The sequence below is a fragment of the Octopus sinensis genome, linkage group LG2 (assembly GCF_006345805.1).
Source record: "Octopus sinensis linkage group LG2, ASM634580v1, whole genome shotgun sequence".
Classification (NCBI taxonomy): Eukaryota; Metazoa; Mollusca; class Cephalopoda; order Octopoda; family Octopodidae; genus Octopus; species Octopus sinensis.
The window spans coordinates 144,850,773-144,870,726 of NC_042998.1; the positions used below are offsets into that span (position 1 = coordinate 144,850,773).

Here is a 19,954-nt window from a genome sequence, read left to right on the forward strand (position 1 = left end):
GGTTGATGAAAATTTTAGTGTTGTGCTTCTAGTAGAAAGGATTATTATTATTATTGTTATTATTATTATTATATTATTATTATTGAGAGAGTAGTGCATGCCATCAAAGTGACACTGGGGTACACCAGGTACATGCATCACAACCATATGTGCACAACATGGTGATCTCATATCAAGATAAACAGCGCATGACCATGCAGGCAGGCTCTGTTAGAATTTTCTTCAGGTCGAATAGCCCATCCTGCTCTAAAGGTCCCTGAATAAGGGTTGTTTAAAGATGTTGAATGAAACACCTATGCTTCCACAGGTGAATTATTCAAATCCCAAAGAATTCCTCTCAACACATGGCTATGATGCTCACCACTACTTCTGCTTGTGATTAGAGATGCACATATCGTCAGCCATCAAGAGAAATGCTCAATTGGTTATGGTTAAACAACTGACAAGCAAATCTGTGGAACCCAGCAGAATATTTGCTGTAGCCCATGTTTTATACCAAGACAAAACATGTACATGACAGTACTTCCAACAGTTATTATTATTATCATTATTATAACACTTGTCATTTTACATTCTGAATTCCATTTCTGTTAAAGCAAACTTTGCATGCTATCCTCCCAGGGTCACAAAAAACAAGTAACAGTCAGTTACTGTTTGAACCAATATCTGACTGTACCCTCTTACTAAAGTCATAGCTATGCGCTAATAATAAATATTTTCAAATTTTGGGCACAGGACCAGTAGTTTTTGAAGGGACGGGGAAATTGATTACATCGACCTCAGTACTTAACTTATTTTATTGACCCCAAAAAGATGAAAGATAAAGTTGACCTCAACAGAACTTGAACTCAGATCATAATTCTAGAAGAAATGCCATAAAGTATAATAAGGATTTCTTTTATTGGCCACAAGGGCTCAATACAATAATAATAATCTCAAATTTTTGTACAAAGCAAGCAATTTTAATGATGGCGATGGTTGATTGCATTAACCCCAATACCAAACAGGTACTTTACAAACCCTGAAAAGATAAAAAGTAAAGTTGACCCTGGTGGTATTTGAACTCAACATAAAGAACTGGAAGACATGTCGTAAAGTATTTTGTCTGTCACACTAATGAATCTACCAGTTCACTGCCTTAATAATAAGGTTTCCAATTTAAGTATAAGGCCAACAATTTTGAGGGAAGGGTTCAGCTGATACCACTGATCCAGTATTTGATGGGTAATCCCTAGAGGGATGAATGGCAAAGGTGTCCTCAGCAGGATTTGAACTCAAAATGTAAAATGTCAGAATACTGCAAAAAATTTTTCTAGCATCCTAATGATTCTGTCAGCTTACCAGGAAGGGGAATCACTGTTATTGTCCTCTTCAATTACCATCATCATAATCATATAATTTTGATATTTTTTGCAATTTTTTTTCATAAACAAACACTATTGGGATAATTAAAACATAGCAATAACTTACATCAGATTGAGCTAGAGTTTTACTTTTCTCCAGCATTTTCATAGCATGGACAGTACCACTATATCTCTCACGCACCACACGAACTTCCCCGAAATGACCACGGCCAATGATTTCCTTCACTTCAAAATCTGTAGCTTTTAACCGGAGCTTTGCTATTTCCTGGACAGTTTTCTTGTCTGTAAATAAGAAACAATTAATTAGTAAGTATACATGCACTCAATATATACAATTCCTTATATGCATCTTTCCTACTACTCCCACCCGCTCTTATACATAGCTATTCAGCATTGTATAAGAGTGGGTGGGAGTAGCAGGAAAGAAGATGGAGATAGTGATAAGATGTTAGAATGAACTATGCTCACTGATATCTGAGTAAGTTCTAGGGATTTTTAATAAGAACAGAGTTTCTGATAGTTGCTACATTGCTCATGATATGAGCATGTATATATTTCTCTCTCTCTCTCTCTCTCTCTCTCTCTATATCTATATATATATATATATATATATATATATATATATATATATATATATATATATATATATATATATATACACACACACACATATATATACACTTATATTCTATTTAGTTATCAAATAGATGAGCTTAAAATATAACATCTCTTGAATTTCTTAAGTTATTTGTGGTTTCTTCTGTAACTCAATGTTAAACTACTTCCAATGTTTATACTCCTTTTCTACAATGACGTACTCTTCAAACTCTGCTGCAGCCATTCTGATGTAATTGAGCTCAAGCTAACAAAAGAACCTGCTAGATATAGCAGCCAAATATCCTTGAAACCACATGCAAACCATCTAACAGAAAACAAACACACTAGATAATGTAGTCATGTATATACAGATTGAAAATAACATGTGACGGCCATGGCTGGGGTGCTTTAATCAAAGGTGGTCTGAAGCTAAACAACAACATCTTGCACTTTTCCAGGGTGAATAATAATGAGTTGTCAGATAAATTTGTTCATTTCTTTTCAATGATATTTGAATAAACATGAAAAAAAAAAATTCTTCTGTTCTTCCTCTTCAACTTGCTTATTATTTTTGAAATTTGAATAATTTTTATCTCTCTTCAGACATATGACAATGAAGTGCCACCTTCTTCCACATGACACCACTCACCATCATTTCATTAATCTGATCAAAGAACTCAGTGCTTTAAGATTATCACCATTTTTGGTCACTTTCCAACACTACGTAGTGATTCTTTTAAAAACTCAGAGCTGAAAAGGTGGCTGAATGAATTCTTTGGGTGAAAACCAGGGATTTCTACTGTCAAGGCATAAACAAGCCAGTGGGACATTGGTAAGTAAACATGAACAATGAAGGAGAATATATTATTGGCTGGTTTGTTTAAATTGTCAAATGAAAATTATTGAGGGAGTGGAATGAACAAATTTATCTGACAAAGAACATAAAACTAATAAAAACCATGAAATCTTCAAATTTTTAATAACAGTTTGATAGTTGCAGGCAATGTTCAATAATATTGGATATTATCAAATTTCATAAATATGCATTTTATCAAACATCTGAAACCTTTTACTGTCAGTATTTTATAAAGCTACTTGACAGGTTGACAATGTCAGTGATATGATAAAAACTAATTTAATTCTATTTAAATATTTAATTGTAGTTCTCATGTTAACTATTTCACTGAAAGAAGAAAGATAATTGTTATCAACTGATGAAAACTTGCAAATACTCCTAGATATTTGAAGTCAGGTTACATTAATATAGAAACAATCAAAAGTTAATTTAAAAAGTTATTACAGTTAATACTTTGTGATATGCTACATTTATAATAAAGATACTAGTTATAATAAAGGTGTTACTGATAAATTCAAATACACAGAAATACCAATTTCAATTAATGTTGGTTTTCAGAAAGATGTATTTCTTTCTCTTCTTTTACTGCAGATAATTTCCAGTATAGTTTACCATTTACCTTACTAGCAACTCTATCCCCAAATCGTAAACATAACCTATTTAATTAGATATTTTTTAATTACATAAATCAGGTGTCAAACTTGTTTGGTTTTGCAGGCCAGATTTAGCACTTTTCCTACCAAGCTTATTTTGTGCCATATTTTCTTTTGCACCATTGGTTTAATTTTGTTTTAAATTATGCTTTGTGTGTCAGTTTGTAAATATGAAGCAAGAGCTCTACAGTGTAGACAAGTTGAGTTTTTTCATGTCTTATTTTACCTCAATCACTATAATAGATAACAAAATTGCAGTAAACTACTTGTGTTCCTATCAATTAGAAATTAATGAAAAATTTACTAAAATAATTGTCATTATTAAACCAGTGTTTAAAACATGAAATTTTGATGGAAGGTTTTATTTTAGATCATTTTAAAATATGAAGTTTGTATCACAGAACCAGGGCAGTCACAGGCAGATTGGTATCAAAAGAATTATGAGGGTTGTTTGAAAAGTTCATAGGCTGACCAAGATACTCTCATGGAATGTGACCAATTGAGATTTATTTTACATCATCTCCCTTGTAGTTCACACACTTCTTCCATGGGTGTTGCATTGGTTAAGAAGCTTTCATCCAGTTGGTAAAAGTCATCAACAACAGATATGACACCATCACTGTGACACTGGTTTCCAGTCAAGTGTTGTTGTTTTTTAATGTTGGAGAACAGATGATAGCCAGATGTAGCCAAATCAGGAGAACAGAGAGACTGATAAGCCAGTTCAAAGCCACAGTCACACACAGCAGCCATTGAAACCATGGGCTTTTGTGCTGGAGCATTGTCCCAATGAAAGAAGATCCTTTCCATCAGTTTTCCTGGATGTTTGGTCTTGATAGCCTTCTGTAACTGCCTCAGTAATTGATAGTATGACCCTTTTGAAGATTGTCAATAAACACAATGCCTTTTGCATCTCAAAAACTGAGGCCATCACCCTGTCAGCAGATGAAATGACCATGGCCTTCTTTGGACCAGGTGAGGACAGGTGTTTCCACTGCATGGATAGTCTCCTTGTCTGGCTCAAAGTGATGAACCCAATACTCATCCTGGGTTAGGAAACATTCAAAGAAACCAGATTTTCCTGTGAGGTGATCAGTTTGGTGCACTTTTGATCAGGTGTCAGAAGATGTGGCACCCACCAAACAGAAACCTTTGTCATGCCAAGTTCATTCTGCAGAATATTCTCAACTCTCTCATGGAATATGCTAATAGCATTGAATATTTGATTTATAGTCAATCACCTGTCATCCATCACCATGAGGTAAACACAATCAATGTTTTCTTTGGTGGTGGCAGTTGGGTCATCTTTAAGACTCCCCCTTCCCTTCCTAAATTCAGCTGCCAAGAGCTACAGTGTCATCTCCTAATGTAGCAACCTTGTCTAATTTAATAGCACCACCTGGAAGCGATACAGTCAGCTCTGGGGAATCGTAGCCCATTCAAGCAGAGGGTTATTGTTTTCAGAGACATATCTGGGTGTGGGTAGTTTATCTGGTATTTGTTGGGAGTAATCATCTAGGGATCATTTGAATGCTGTGAAGTCACTTTCCTCCTTTATGTGTCTGGCATTATGTTGAAGAGAGCAGGGTCAATTGAGGTGAAATAGTTCTGTCATAGTATTGTGATATGACACAAATATTTCTGTAGTGGACGGATGGCACAGGGGCCAAGCCTTGGACGAATTTTAAAGACGGGCAATGTTGATGGAATATTTTCCACATCATACAGAAGATATAGAGCTCACAGCAGAGGCAGAGGGAGCAAAGCCTGAGCTTTTTGAGTCGACCCCAATAGTCAAGGCTTGTCATATCATCCTCCGCAGACCTCTGCCAAGCAGTTTATTTTAAGATAGATATGCAAGTAAAATTACTAATAGAGAAACGAAAATAAACTTTGGATTCAGCAACAGTATCATAGGTTGCGTGGAATTGATGAATGTGTTTTCAAGGGAGATAATCAAAGAATGTAACATTGTAATACTTCATGTAAAGTAGATATAACAAATGAAAAATCCTTCAAGAATCCATAAAAGTTCCCGGATCACTACCAAAATTTCATCATTTGTTCCTTGTTTCATTACCAACTTTTCCTGTAAGTTTCATCAAATACTGTTGACAACTTTTTGAGTTGTTTTGCAGACAGACAGACGGACAAACCAACACTGATGAAAACATAACCTCATTCCTTGGCGGGTAAAAACATAAGCAAGCTAAACTTTCAGTGATAAGATAATACGAAACACTGGTGGAGGTGACACAGCTTGTAAACATTTTTCACCAACTCAAATGCTACATTCAAAAAAAAAAAAAAAGTCCCAATTAAAAAAAAAAATACTAAGAAACACAGTGAATACAACATCAAGATGCTGAAGCATGACTATTGGGGGTATGGGGTGCTAGATATATATTGCTAAATTTAACAAGTTTAAAATCAATATCACTTTCTCTTCATGTTTGAAGTGATTGTTATTTAACACCAGGTGTGATCTGATTGAATAGATCTATGCTCAAGGTATTCTAGTTAAGATCATCTTTTTATATTTATTTAAGACTACACTATCCTAATGCATCCTTTCCTTTTTTATGTTTTTGAGCCAGGAGGGACATTTGGCTGTTATTTCCAACAAGTTGATTGACTATATACAGGCTCCCATAACCCTTCCCTATAGTCAGTGATGTTAGCAAATGAGGATCCTTCTATATAAAAATAAAGTTGCCACAACAATTCATAAGCAAATAAATGAAATTTGCTAATAACAACATACTTAAGATAGCATAAGGGGAGTGGGGTGTTGGAAAAATGGATATAAACCTGAATAATATAGGAAGGTAATTCCCTCCATCACATGGTTATAGAAAGCATTTTTTACCGCTACATTCTTTGCATGCCTTCACACAGTGAAAAGATTAGAAGCTATGAAATAAGGCAGTTTGTCATAGCTATCAGTTGCATCCAATAAATTATAAAACTAACCTTCAGGAAACCAGATACATTCATATCCAGTACAAATGTGAAAGAAAGAAATAGTGGGGAGACAGGATGTGATGTTAAAAACAAAAAAGAAAGTAAAAGAAAAACTACAACCATTTTGGCAATTTCCAAACTTCTAGATAAATATAGCAAACAATATTCTGACACAAAAAAATGAGATTCAAACACCAGATTTACATATCTACAGAAATGGGCATTTTTTTTTCTTTTTTGTTCTGTTGGTGATTATCTTCACTTCTTGTTGCGTTTACAAGATGATGACAGACAAAATAAGTTTCCAAAGGAACTAACAAGTATTTCTGATATATAACTGAATCAAACCTGTTCAATTGATTTGTTGAAAGACAATGTTATGTTGACAAATAATCTACTGGGAAAACTACAAACATCTATGTTTAACAGCAAAAGTCAACCACAAAAGACAATGGGAACAACCAAATACTATATAATAGAGACAAGTAAAGATAATTTCTGTGTGTGTATGCAGGTATGACTGTGTGGTAAGTTTGCTTCTCAACCACATGGCTCTGGATTCAGTTCTTCTGCATGGCACCATGGACAAATTTCTTCTACTATAGCCCTGGGCTGACCAAAGACTTGTGAGTGGATTTGGTAGACAATAACTGAAAGAAGTCCATTGTATACATGTGTGTGTGCATATGCATGCGTGTGTCCTGCTGCCATTTGATAACTGGTGGTTTGTTTACATCCTCATAACTTATCAGTTTGGCAAAAGAGACCAACAGAATAAGTACCTAGTTTAAAAAAAACAAAAATACTGGGGTTGATTTGTTCGACAAAAACCATTTCAAGGTGGTGCCATAGCACAGCTACAGTTCAATGACTGAAACAAGTAAAAGATAAAACACACACACACACATGAAAACATGTCTAGTTTTGCTCTAAAATAATCTTGGAGTTATAAAAGCAATTGGGGTCACATTCAGATTTAACAAGCAAAAGGATTATGATTTTGGTCTACTTAGTAACATCAGCTTCAGCACTTTCTTTGATGGAGTCACACAGAATTGATTTTTAATGCATGACATTATTATCATTATGTGGTAGTAGTATGTTAACAACATACAAAAATACACAAGATCTATCTATAGACACCATGAAACGGGACTGTAGCAGCATGTGTTGGCAAAAATCAAATCTAAATTTAGCAAATCCATTTACTACTTAAGAAGCATTCAGTAAGACCCAGCTTTACTTGAATAAAGTTAATGGAATCCCTTTGAAGAGAATATCCCTAAAAGGTCAAAACTTTTCAGACTTGTTAGAATTTTTGCAAACTTATTCACCTAACATTGCCCACCTGCAATCACACATAATTTCTTACATGTTTTAAAATAATAATAAATAAGTCATAAAGTCTTGGGAGTTTCTTACAGCCAGTTTGGAATTAACAAAGCACTGGCTGTGCTACCATTCTACCAGTATCTATTAAACCAACATTCAACAACTCTTTTGGTTCAACCAATTATTGATGTGACTATTTGAGTTTTAAACTCAATCTAGCAACAATACTTTACATACAAACTTTCAATCTGAATACTTGTGCTTCTACTAATATCACTTATCCTGTTATTTCAATCTTTACCTTTCATTAAAATCTCACAGCTAAAGGACTGTGAATGTATCAAAATAACTGTTGCTATTTGATAACCAATACTGTATGTTCAGCCAGGATGAATCCAAAGGATAAGTTATTACTACATGTAACATAGTCAATGTTCAGAAGATATTCATAACAAGCATATATTTAAACTCAAATGTACAGAACATTACACATAAAACACCTTCTTTATTAATTACTCACCATTTCACCCAGATCTTTCACAAAAATAACTATTAAAATTTAACAAGATTCTCTTTTTAGCCTTTTTTTTAAAAATGTATGTTATCAGTGAATCTTTTTTATCCTTTAGAAGTGAACAATTTGATAACAAACAGAATATATAAATTGAAGCATAAGGATCAATAACATTACACACACAATCCCTTACTTGAAAAATAGTTAAAGGATTGTATCAGGAAGAGCATGGGAAAATAGATGTTGAACCAACCAATGAGTATACAGTATGTTTGTGTGCACCCTTGCCTTGATGTCATGTGATAGTTGTAAACAAGCAATACCATATACAGGTAATCTTGTTTGTTTCCAATTTTCTGTGAAAAACATATCTGGCCATGGGGAAACACCTTGCTTGGAAACAGGTGAAGGTTGACAACAGGAAGGGCATCCAGCCAAAGAAAATCCGCCTCAGTGCATTCCATCTGACCCATACAAACATAAAAAAGTGGATGTTAAAATGACAATAATGATAATGCATACACAGTAAGTAACACCTTGACTTCTGAGTCATCATCATTATTTAATGCCTAGCTTCCATGCTGGCATGGGTTGGACAGTTTGATAGGAGCTGGCAACTCAGAGGAATGCACCAAATTCCACTGTCTCTTTTGGCATGGCTTTTATGGCTGAATGCCCTTCCTGATGCCAACAGTTCCAAATATCTAATCATTAAGAATTTAGTTCAAATACAAATAATAATTTCTAACATAACAAACTGGTACCAAATTTGTGAGAAAGGAAAGGTATGACCTATTAAATGACCTTCCAGCACATGACTAATTTTTATTTTCAAACTTTGATATGAAGCTGACCTCACTGAGATTTGAACTCATAATGTAAAAGTTCAAAACTAAATTCCGTAAGACTTTGTCCCAAGCTCTAACAATTATACCAATCCTCTACCCTTAATTGTTATAGATGATAGGCAGTATTCTTACTAATGAGATTTGACTTGAAAATTTGAAAGTGTTAAAGAACAACACAAAAGGTTAAGCATAACTCATGATCATTCCTATTAGATAAATTATAAATAATATAATATATATATATAGATATCATCATCATCATCATCATTTAGCGTCCGCTTTCCATGCTAGCATGGGTTGGACGGTTCAACTGGGGTCTGTGAAGCCAGAAGGCTGCATCAGGCCCAGTCTGATCTGGCAGTGTTTCTACGGCTGGATGCCCTTCCTAACGCCAACCACTCCGCGAGTGTAGTGGGTGCTTTTTATGTGGTGCCAGACGGTGCTGGCAAACGGCCACGGACGGATGGTGCTTTTACATGCCACCAGCACGGGGGCCTGGTGAGGCTGGCAACGGACACGAACGGATGGTGCTTTTACGAGCCACCGACACGGAGGCCAGTCGGGGCGGCACTGGCAACGGCCATGAACGGATGGTGCTTTTTACGTGCCACCGGCACGGGGGTCAGGCGAGGCTGGCAACGGCCATGAACGGATGGTGCTTTTATGTGCCACCGGCACGGGGGCCAGGTGAGGCTGGCAACGGACACAAACGGATGGTGCTTTTACGTGCCACCGGAACGGACCCAGTCGGGGCGGCGCTGGCAACGGCCACAATCGGATGGTTCACTTACTTGTCACCGGCACTGGTATCACAGCCGCAATTTCCATTGATGTTGATCGACTTCCATTTTGGTTCCGCTTTCTGATATCTGATTTGATTTTGATTTTTTGATTTGATTTTCACTTGCCTCAACGGGTCTTTACAAGTGGAGTTTTGTGTCCCAAGAAGGAAAGGTATGTATATATATATCTATATATATATATATATACATATATATATATATATATACAATCCATCCTCACCACCACTCATTCATTCACCACATGACTGCTGCTTGTTTCCGTTTCATCATTTGATATGGTTTTACTACTCATATTGGTTCACTTGAAATAGGAGTATCCCCCACAACTCTTTTTTAGAAATGTATCTCCTCTTTTGCAAGACACCCATACTTGTCCCTCTATCATACTTTAGCCTTTCAACATCTAGCATAAAGCCAGCTCCCTCCTCACAAATATTCTATCCACTTGTTCATTTTTTTTTTTTTTAATCTTTCTTTCCTTTCCCTGTGCTTTTTCAGTTTTGCGAGTTACTTGGCAACCTCACTAGTGCTGGTGACATGAAAAAAAAAAAAGCACCCAGTACAAACAGTAAAGTGTTTGGTGCTAGGAAGAGCATCCAACTGTAAAAACCATGCTAAAACAACATTGCATATTGGTGCAGCCCTGTGGCTCACCAGATCCTGTCAAACCTTCCAACACATGCTAGCAGAGGACATTAAATAATGATGTGTCAAGAATTCCTTGCTTCCATAACCTTCTTTTCCTTTCTTTATAAATTTCATATTAGTAAATGCAAGATATATTTAGGCCTGCAGCAACTTTCTTAGTTAATTTGAAATTTGAATCAGGGAATAGGGGTGCTACAAAATCTGTTGTTTTTTAAATTAAACCTTTTGTGAAAAGTTAACAGGTTCACTGAGCCATTGAAAGGTTAAAGAATATACAAGAGTTTCCACTGTTAGATTTTGTTCAGCTTCTTCTAAATAATCTTCCATTTATTTCAATGAGATCCTCATTTGCCACTCCTACATGTGGAAATGAAAGATCAATATATGTCATATGAAGAAACATCAAGGTGCAATTGATTAGCAATAATAATGATTGCTTGTTTCATTTCAAATAATCTCAACTTGTTCTTCAAATCCTTTAAAAATCATCAATAAATTAAGGGCAGAGTTTGTTCTTGATGACTGATATTTTTCCCATCTGTAACTTTGCTCCAGGTTCTCTTTGATTTTCACTGCACCAAAAACATTGAATGATTACCAAAAATCCTTTAAGTGCTGAGCTCCCTTCATTATCAATAGCATTTATTAACTGATCAAATGTGTGCCAAAGATAATACAATTTAAAATGTGGCACTAATGTCTTGATCCATTGGTTACAAAAATGATGTATTTGATGTCGAAATTATGGATGAGAAGGTGCTTTATGATCAGTAGCACATGAAATGGAGTCTTCCAAATAACTTTTACTTCAAGTACAAAGTGATCTGTAAACCAATCTTAAAACAGTGAAGCAGTAACCTAAACTTTTTATTTGCATTCCATGACTGGAAGTCTACATTTTATGAGGCCTTTAACTGTCCTTGTATTTTCAACACAGGGGTCTTAACTTAGCTCTAGCTGTATTACCTCAAAACAATAATGTTAACTGATCTCCAGCTACTTTGAAACCTGGCACTAACAATTCTTCTTTTGTAATGGAGCTTCTTGCTGGCATGTACTTCTATAATAGGCTTGTTCTATCTACATGGAATTTGTGAGGGTGTGTAACCATATTCTTTTATTCTAATTTTGAGGAGGGAAAATAAAATTTCAATATTAACACTTGTAATTCTTCCTGACACATTTACATTAAGCCAAACCACTTTCTCAGTATCCTTCTTTCTAGTTTCTAAATGCACATTTAATCTTTCATTTGCTGAGTTATCCCTGCTGATAAGAGATTATTTTCCAAGCTGGCCACCTTTTTATTATGTACCCTAGTTAATTGCAATGAGTACATGCATGCACACACTGCCGCATGCCAAATGGTTAAAAAGCTTGCATTGCAATCATGGAATCCTGGGTTTGGACCCATTACATGGCATCCTAAAGAAGTGTCATTTTCTATAGCCTCAGATCAACCCATAGTTTATGAGTAGACAAACTGTGTAAAAGTCCTTTGGATGGATTGCTGTTGCAATTCAAAGATACATTTTTTCATATAGTCTGTCACACTGATTCTGCTACAATATTCCTTTAAGGGTATATTTATCAGTGGAATACCACTTACAACTTAATTCAGAAGCAGGTAATTCAGTTATTAGAACAACTGAATGCTCAACGTCAAAACTGATGCAGATATATCCAAGTGCAAAGAATGTATACTTCTAACTGCATTGAGATATCTTTTCTTTATCAGTTGAAAAGCACAGATTCAGTTGATGAAAGCAAACAAAATTTTGAAGCTAAATCTTGAATGATTTTTCCAGTGTTCACTTATGAACTTGTATTTTCTTTCTCAAGACATTGCACAGTTTCTTAGTATTATCAGTAATATTCACGGTATATTTTTGTTTGGGTATATTAAAGAGTGAACTAACTCAAAAGTTTGTACAATAAAAGAAAGACTAGTGGAGAGAATGTGAATACATCATGCATGCCCAACACCACCATGCAGGTTGTGATTTTATTTTGTGTAATAAGATTTTTAGAGTTAAAAATTAAAATCATTAAGGTAGAACATTGTTAAGTGAAGCATTACTGTGTGAATTCATACACACACAGACTAGAGTATGTGATAAAGAAGTGGTCAACTTCATCCCATAAATCAAATTTTATTCAAAGCTCAAAACTTGACAAATCGTTTGAGCTTTGAATGAAAATAAAGAAAATAGAATATTGGGAAACTATGTAAAGACAAAAATCTAAGCAAATATTAAACACCAATTCACTGACTTGTGCTCACAGCTATGAAAGCAAAAGGATCATCATCACTGTCACCAAAATATTTTAAATGAATTTTTCATGCTTGCATGGGTCAGATAAGAGTACAATGAGACAGAGTTTTTCTATGGCTAGATACCTTTCCAGTTGCCAACACCTACCTGTTTCCAAGTGAGGAAATAATCTCCCAGTCTAATGAACAGCTAACAGCCCAGATATATTTTATGTAGGGAAACAAATACCATTTAAGGGACCTTTCATTTTTACAAAGATAACATTTTGGTCATTTTCACAAAGATCAAAATAAAACATGTCAGGAAACCCAGATACCCTTTTATAGTGGACTGCAAGCCATTGCAAATGAGCATCACTGTCATACAAGTAACACTGTTCATTTCCAATCTTCCAAGCAAGGTCATATTTCCTAAAAGGGTAACTGGGTTTCCTGGCATGCCTTATTTTGATCGTTGTGGAAATTATCAAAATGTGATATATATATATATATATACATAGACACACATATTTATACAAACACACATACACACACAAGACAGAAAGAGGGATAGACAAATGTATGCATATGTGTGAATGTTTACAGAACTATACTGAACTATGGGACTATGCATTGATGTCACTGTCTGCAGCTCACCTACAAATGGCTGTCATCATTTGTGGTAGGCTTTGATGGAAGAAGTTTGTTGGCATTTCTTAACAAAATCGTCTGCTTCCTCCCTCTCACTCTTTAATTACACCAGAATAAAAATTCCTTACTTGAAAAACTGGTATAGCAACAGAAACATAACTTGACTGCAAATTCTGCTTCAAAATATACTTCTTAGCTATGCTAGCTTGAAAAACATATGAAACAAACCAAAACAATCACACACATACACACAAATATATTAAACACACACAGGTGTTTTAGGTTCAGTCTCACTACATAGTACCTTGGGCAAGTCTTGTCTATAATAACTCTGGACCAACCAAAGCCTTGTGAGTGGATTTGGTACATGCAAACTGAAAGAAACCTTTGTGTGTGCATGCACACATGTGCTAGTGTGAAGATGGACATGTGTATTTTTGTGTCTCTTTGTCCGGTCATGGGGAAATATTACCTTACTGGGAAATAGGTGAAGGTTGACAACAAGAAGGGCATCCAACTAGAAAATCTGCTTCAACAAATGCTACCCAGTTCATGCAGCATGGGAAGGTGAACATTAAGACCATGATAATGATACACACATACATGTATTCATCCATACATACAAACAGCCACCCACAAATACTTTTATATATATCAGTGAATTTATTAGCAAGTTTTAGGTATAAAAAAAATCCTCCTCTCAACCTGATGATGATTACTGAAGACACAAGTGACACTCAAACAATCCTCTCTTCAACACTTAGCTTCCAAAATCCTAACCCATTAGAACTAATGAAACTAACTCAACATCAAACCAGTTAATAGAATTTCTATGCATTTATTTAGCCAATCACATGTGGATCCACACACAAGAGAACAAACACACATTAACGACACACATCCACATGTGTTAACAGCCAGTTTCCTACGCATGCAAATTTTATCACCATTTTGAAAGCTCAAAATTAATTTCATGTTGTTACACATTCCTCTTTAAAAATCTATAAACTAATGTTCTTTGTTTGAGGCTCTTTGTGTGTGTGTGTTTTCATTGCACAACTCAGAAAGTTCTGTAACATGGAAATCATTTTTACATCTGAAGCAACATCTAAAGAATCAGATTTATACAATTTCTATAAGAAAAAAATTAAACAATATTTCGAAAGAACGAGGTAGGGAGTAGAAATATAAAGATGATCATGGAACTGATGTGAACAACAATTTAGATTTAGGAATTAATGTGAACAGTAAATATGATAAAAACATACCATCATCAGTGAATGGGTTAAGCTATTTATAGATTCCTCAATTATACCAACATTTCCAAAAAATAAATAAATAAAAATTAAACCAAATTGTAATTTCTAAGATTATAGAATGTTTCTTGCATGCCTTTCTTTTCTTTTTTAAACATCAAATTTATTTTGTATTTCACAAGCATTCGTTACAGTAGCTAATGGAAAATAAAGCAGAAGTAGTATTTTCATTGTCACTGTGATCATCATCATCATCAAACATCTACTCTCTATGCCAGCATGAGTTGGATGGCTTGAAAGGATCTGATGAGTTGGAAGACTGTGCTATGCTTCACCCATGTCTGCTTGGCATGGCTTCTACAGTTGGATACTTTCTTAATGCCAACCACTTTCCAGAATGTACTGGATGCTTTTTTTTTTTTTTTTTTTTTGACACTAATACTAGTGAGGTCACTTGAAAACTTGTAAGACTGAAGGGCCTAAAAAGGTCTCTAACTAAAGGTGAGAGAGATATGATTATAGACAAGGTGATAGAAGAGAATACAATATGATGAGAGGAACAGGTTCATAGTTGTGAGAGGGTAGTAGAAGAGAGGGTAACAGATTGGTCACTATTGGGGAGGGCACTGCTGAAGGAAAATGGGATAAGGATAGGATCAGGGTAAATGGTTAGTGAGAAAGATAGGGATAGAGTGACAAGGGTGACAAGGTAGGTTGTACTGAATAGGGGGGTCCAGAGAGTTATTGAAAGAGATGTGTGAGAGCCATGAGGATTGGCCAGAGATGAAAGAGCACTGATGTGGCAGAGAAGCTGTGGGGGGAGGACAGTAAGAAAAAAAAGAAACAGAGAAGAAATGGTAGATGGCAGTGATCAAGCAAGTGAAATTGCTTGGCTGATAGTGATGATTGAAGTGAGTGGGAAGATGGATGGCGGAAGAGGAAACGGCACAAGTAGAGTGATGAGGATAGATCAATATTCTTTTATACATAAACCTAATAAAGGAGGGGGAAGGCAGAGTGATGGCAGTGATAAGAAATGGAGTGGTATGATTGACAGAGAGATGAGATGTTAAAAGCAAATGGGAAGATGAGAGAAAGAGAGAAAGTGAGCAACAGGTAGATAAGAGGGGGAGTGAAGGGTGCAAACAGTGGCAGTAAATATAAATTGGCAAAATATAGATATATCCATATTATACACATTCACACACATACATACACGAGTATACCCAAATACAAATATATAAATAAATAGTTTTTGGTAGGCAGCATCGATTTTTATGAATCTGTAAATAATAATATTTTATAAGCTTAAAAGTGATCACGATCATTGTGCAATGACTAAAGAAAATAGTTTAATACTGGGGCATATAAGCCCTTGATGGAAAAAAATAGAGAACCCTATTTTTTTTCCATCAAAGGCTTATACTAGACTATTTTCTTTAGTCATTGCACAGTGATTGCTTATTAGCTTTAAGCTTATAAAATATTATTATTTACAGAATTGTAAAAATCAATTAATGATCGATGTTATTATTATATACAAACACACACACACACAAACGGGTTCTACTGAAAGCAATGTTAAGTAGACATAACTTTTTTTATTAACACTGCTTATCCAAATTCATTATGTTGGTAGAGGAACTCTTTCACTTTAGTATCTCTTCTTCCTTTTCTTCATTGCTGATAACTAAGTTTCAAGTAGAAGCAAAGTGCCATCATCTACTGAATGATTGGTTGTTTATAGAGATGACACCACTGACAAGATTAGTGTGCACAGTTGGACAAAGAAGCTGAAAGTTGGAGAAACCAGCACTGAAGATAAACATGTAGTGGAGGCAAGAACTATGACCACTGACATGAAGCACCAGAGAGTGGACAAACTGGTTTGAGCAGACAGACAAGATACAAACCTTGAGCTTGCTGTGCAACTAGACTGTGATCACAATGCATTATAATAGATGGCAGAAGACTGTGCAAAGTAGGTACCTTAGGAGCTGATGCCCAACATGAAGGAGAGAGGGGTGGTAGTTTGTTCAGATCTGCTGCAAGCCTTTGATTCTTCTTATCCCCAGTTTTTCTCTCAACTCATTTCAACTCTGGCATTTATGCATATTGACATCATAAATCCATTGGAGGCTGCTGACTTAATTTCTTGCCCTTGCAGTCTTTTGCATTGAAAGCCCACATTTCACAACCATGGAGAATCATAGTTTGAATACAAGTAACATCTTATTTGCTTCATGTACATCATCGTCATCATTTTAACATCCATTTTTCCATGCTTGCATGGCTAGGGCAAAATTTGCTGAGGTAGAATTTCTACAGCCATTCCTATTGCCAACCTTCCCTTGTTTCCATGTAAAGTGATATTTTCCCATGACCAAACATGTCACAGAAGACTGGAAATGAAAAACACTGATGTATGGCAGTGACTTTTGTTCACAACCATCATGTGGTATCAAGAGAAAGAGATACCAATTCACACACACACACACATGAGTTCGCAGATACACATGATGAGCTTCTTTCAGTTTCCGTCTACCAAATCCACTTGCAAGGTTTTGGTTGGCCTAGGGTTACAGAAAAAAGACATTTGCCCAATGTGTTATACAGTGGGAAAACAAGTTTCTTAACTACTTAGACACACACTGTGCCTACAATAAATTAAAACAATACAGGGAATAAGTTTTGGGTCCAATTACACTGTGAAACAATTTGGGACAAAGCCTTGTGATTAAATTTGGTAGACAGAAACTGTTTGGAAGAGAGATGGGTAGGAGCTCTGTTACCACCACCACTTGAAAACCAGTGTTGGTTTGTTTATTTCACAATAAATTAATATTTTGGCAGAAAGAAACCAATATAATAAGCAGTAGACTTAGAAAAATTAGCACTGGAAGTAATTTGTTTGGGTAAACCCTCCAAGGTGATAGTTTCAATAATTGTAAGAAGTTTGCTTTCCAATCATGTAGTTGAAGTCAGTTCCAATGCATAACATCTGGAATGGCTTCTACTATACATCCAGGTCAACCCAGTATGAAAGAAACCTGTTGTGTGCATGTGTCTCCTTATCTTGATGAGATACTTTTAAACATGCATCGCTGTAATACAAGTGGAATCTCTTTCTAATCTTGTGAAAATATGTCTGGTCATGGGGCAATGTACCTTGTATGGGAAACGATTGAGGGTTAGTGACAGGAAGGGCATCTGGCTGTAGAAAACTTGCCTCAACAAATTATGTTATAAGCAAGGAAAAATGGACATTAAAATAAACACCAAACAGACATTAAAATAATGAAGCAAAGGAGGGGGAGGAAGAGACAAGGTCTTTTGTGATATATCACATTTAAAAAATTTTTACTCATCATAAAATCTGTCTAATATCAGTCCAATACAGAAACTAAGATATGTTGTGAAGATGGCCTCTCTTTATCTAGTTCATTATTAATCTATCTTCAGAATATTAAATATTCTATTTTTGATATTTAGATCTTTTTTTATATTTTGCAGTTAGTGAGTTTTGTGGCATTGACATTTATATATAGTTGATGTATTTCATCATGATGAATGGATCTTTTTACTTTGCCCGGCAGATTTAAAAAATAATTTCTTTGTATACTGGTAGAATGTGTTACATAAAACATCTTTTTCTCTTGGCTTTCTTGAGAAAATTCTGTAGTTTATAAGCTACTAGCAGTATCGCCCGGCGTTGCTCGGGTTTGTAAGGGAAATAACTGTATAAGCATTTTTAGAGATGTAAAGTATAATAGCCATCTCAATATGGCTAACCACAAGGGGGGGAGGGGGTTACTGTAGCTTTTTATGTTCTGAGATTTAATAATAAATTTTTAGAGAGTTACTTCCCTTTTATATGCCAAAAATGCATTAAAAAATGGGGAAAATTGATGGTAATTTTTTTTTTAAATCGTAGACTCAACGTAGACACACGCTAATACCCAGAAGGGCTCGATATGAATCACGACTATAAGATACCCAGTTTTGGTTAAACTGCACCGCAAAATGTGGGAGTAGTTAGAAATATAAATCATAGGAGATGGACAGCACACAACCTCTCTTTTATATATAAAGATTTGTTGCTAAATTTCTTGCATTTCGGCAATTTCAACCAATCAATGACGTCTATTGAGGTGAATACAATTACTGCTGTTGTTAGTCAACAACAACTTCCTGTGGTGTCTATTTAGTTTGTCACTGTTATTTATGACAAATTTCATATCAGTCACGTCCGTATAAATAAAAGATTATCGTTATTAAACTTTTATTAATAAACACATATTCTAAGTTCACAACATATGCAGTTTTAATTTCCCTCTCTGTTGCACAGATACTCACATTACATATTATATATTCGTTTAAGAAACAGATTGAAATGCAATAAAATAGATCGATACTTGGTCGCCGGCACCGGATGCCACAACTTATACGAGGGCTACTTAGAAATGCCAAAACCTTCCCAGGCGAGGAATGTACTCCTCAACATAGATTAGTAGTTAGTGACTTCAGGATCAGGGCCAAATGGCTGCCCAGAAGAAGACCAGCTCAGAGGAGAAGAGTCTGGAAACTTAAAGATCGTGTAAATGGACGGAGATTTAGAGAAGTTCTACTTGAAGCTTTCGACGAAATAGAAGGGGATATAGCATCACATAATGTGGAAGCCAACTGGAGGTTTCTACGGGACAATCTGCTGAGAGCCACTGACCAGATTTGTGGATGGAGAAAAGTCCAATCTCGTCCCAGGGTAACGTGGTGGTGGAACAATGTTGTAGACAGGGCTATTAGAGACAAGAGACAGGCTTGGAAGGACTGGAGGAAAGGCGGTAGTAGGGAATTGTATCAGACTGCAAAAAGAGAAGCTAGGAGACAGGTATATTTAGCTAGAGGGGAAGCAGATAAGAAAAAATTTGCTAATGTTCTGTGCCGTGAGGACCAAAGACTTAGGTGTTTCGTGTTGCAAGACAGTGTGTGAGAGAGAATCATGATGTAGTAGGAGAGAAATGTGTTCGCATGGATGATGGTTCACTTGCGCTAAATGAGGATGCAAAGAGAGAGGTTTGGAGATGCCACTACGAAAATTGCTCAGCAAAGAGAATGAATGGGATAAAGAGAGTCTGCCGAATGTCGACCCAATAGAGGGACCAGCTATCCAAGTTGACAGTTCCATGGTAGTTAAGGCAATTGGAAGCATGAAGA

At 35.6% G+C, this 19,954-nt stretch overlaps 1 protein-coding gene across 5 annotated transcripts in view; it reads right to left on the bottom strand.

Annotated features, from left to right (window-relative positions):
* The window catches only part of LOC115223946 (citron rho-interacting kinase), a 366,166-nt gene that overhangs the window by 219,509 nt on the left and 126,703 nt on the right, over nucleotides 1-19,954 (bottom strand). For all 5 annotated transcript variants that reach the window (XM_036500031.1, XM_029794695.2, XM_036500033.1 and 2 more), the window contains exon 3: nucleotides 1,471-1,646. In XM_036500031.1, coding sequence (XP_036355924.1) covers nucleotides 1,471-1,646 — 176 coding nt within the window. The remainder of the gene's footprint in view (nucleotides 1-1,470; nucleotides 1,647-19,954) is intronic.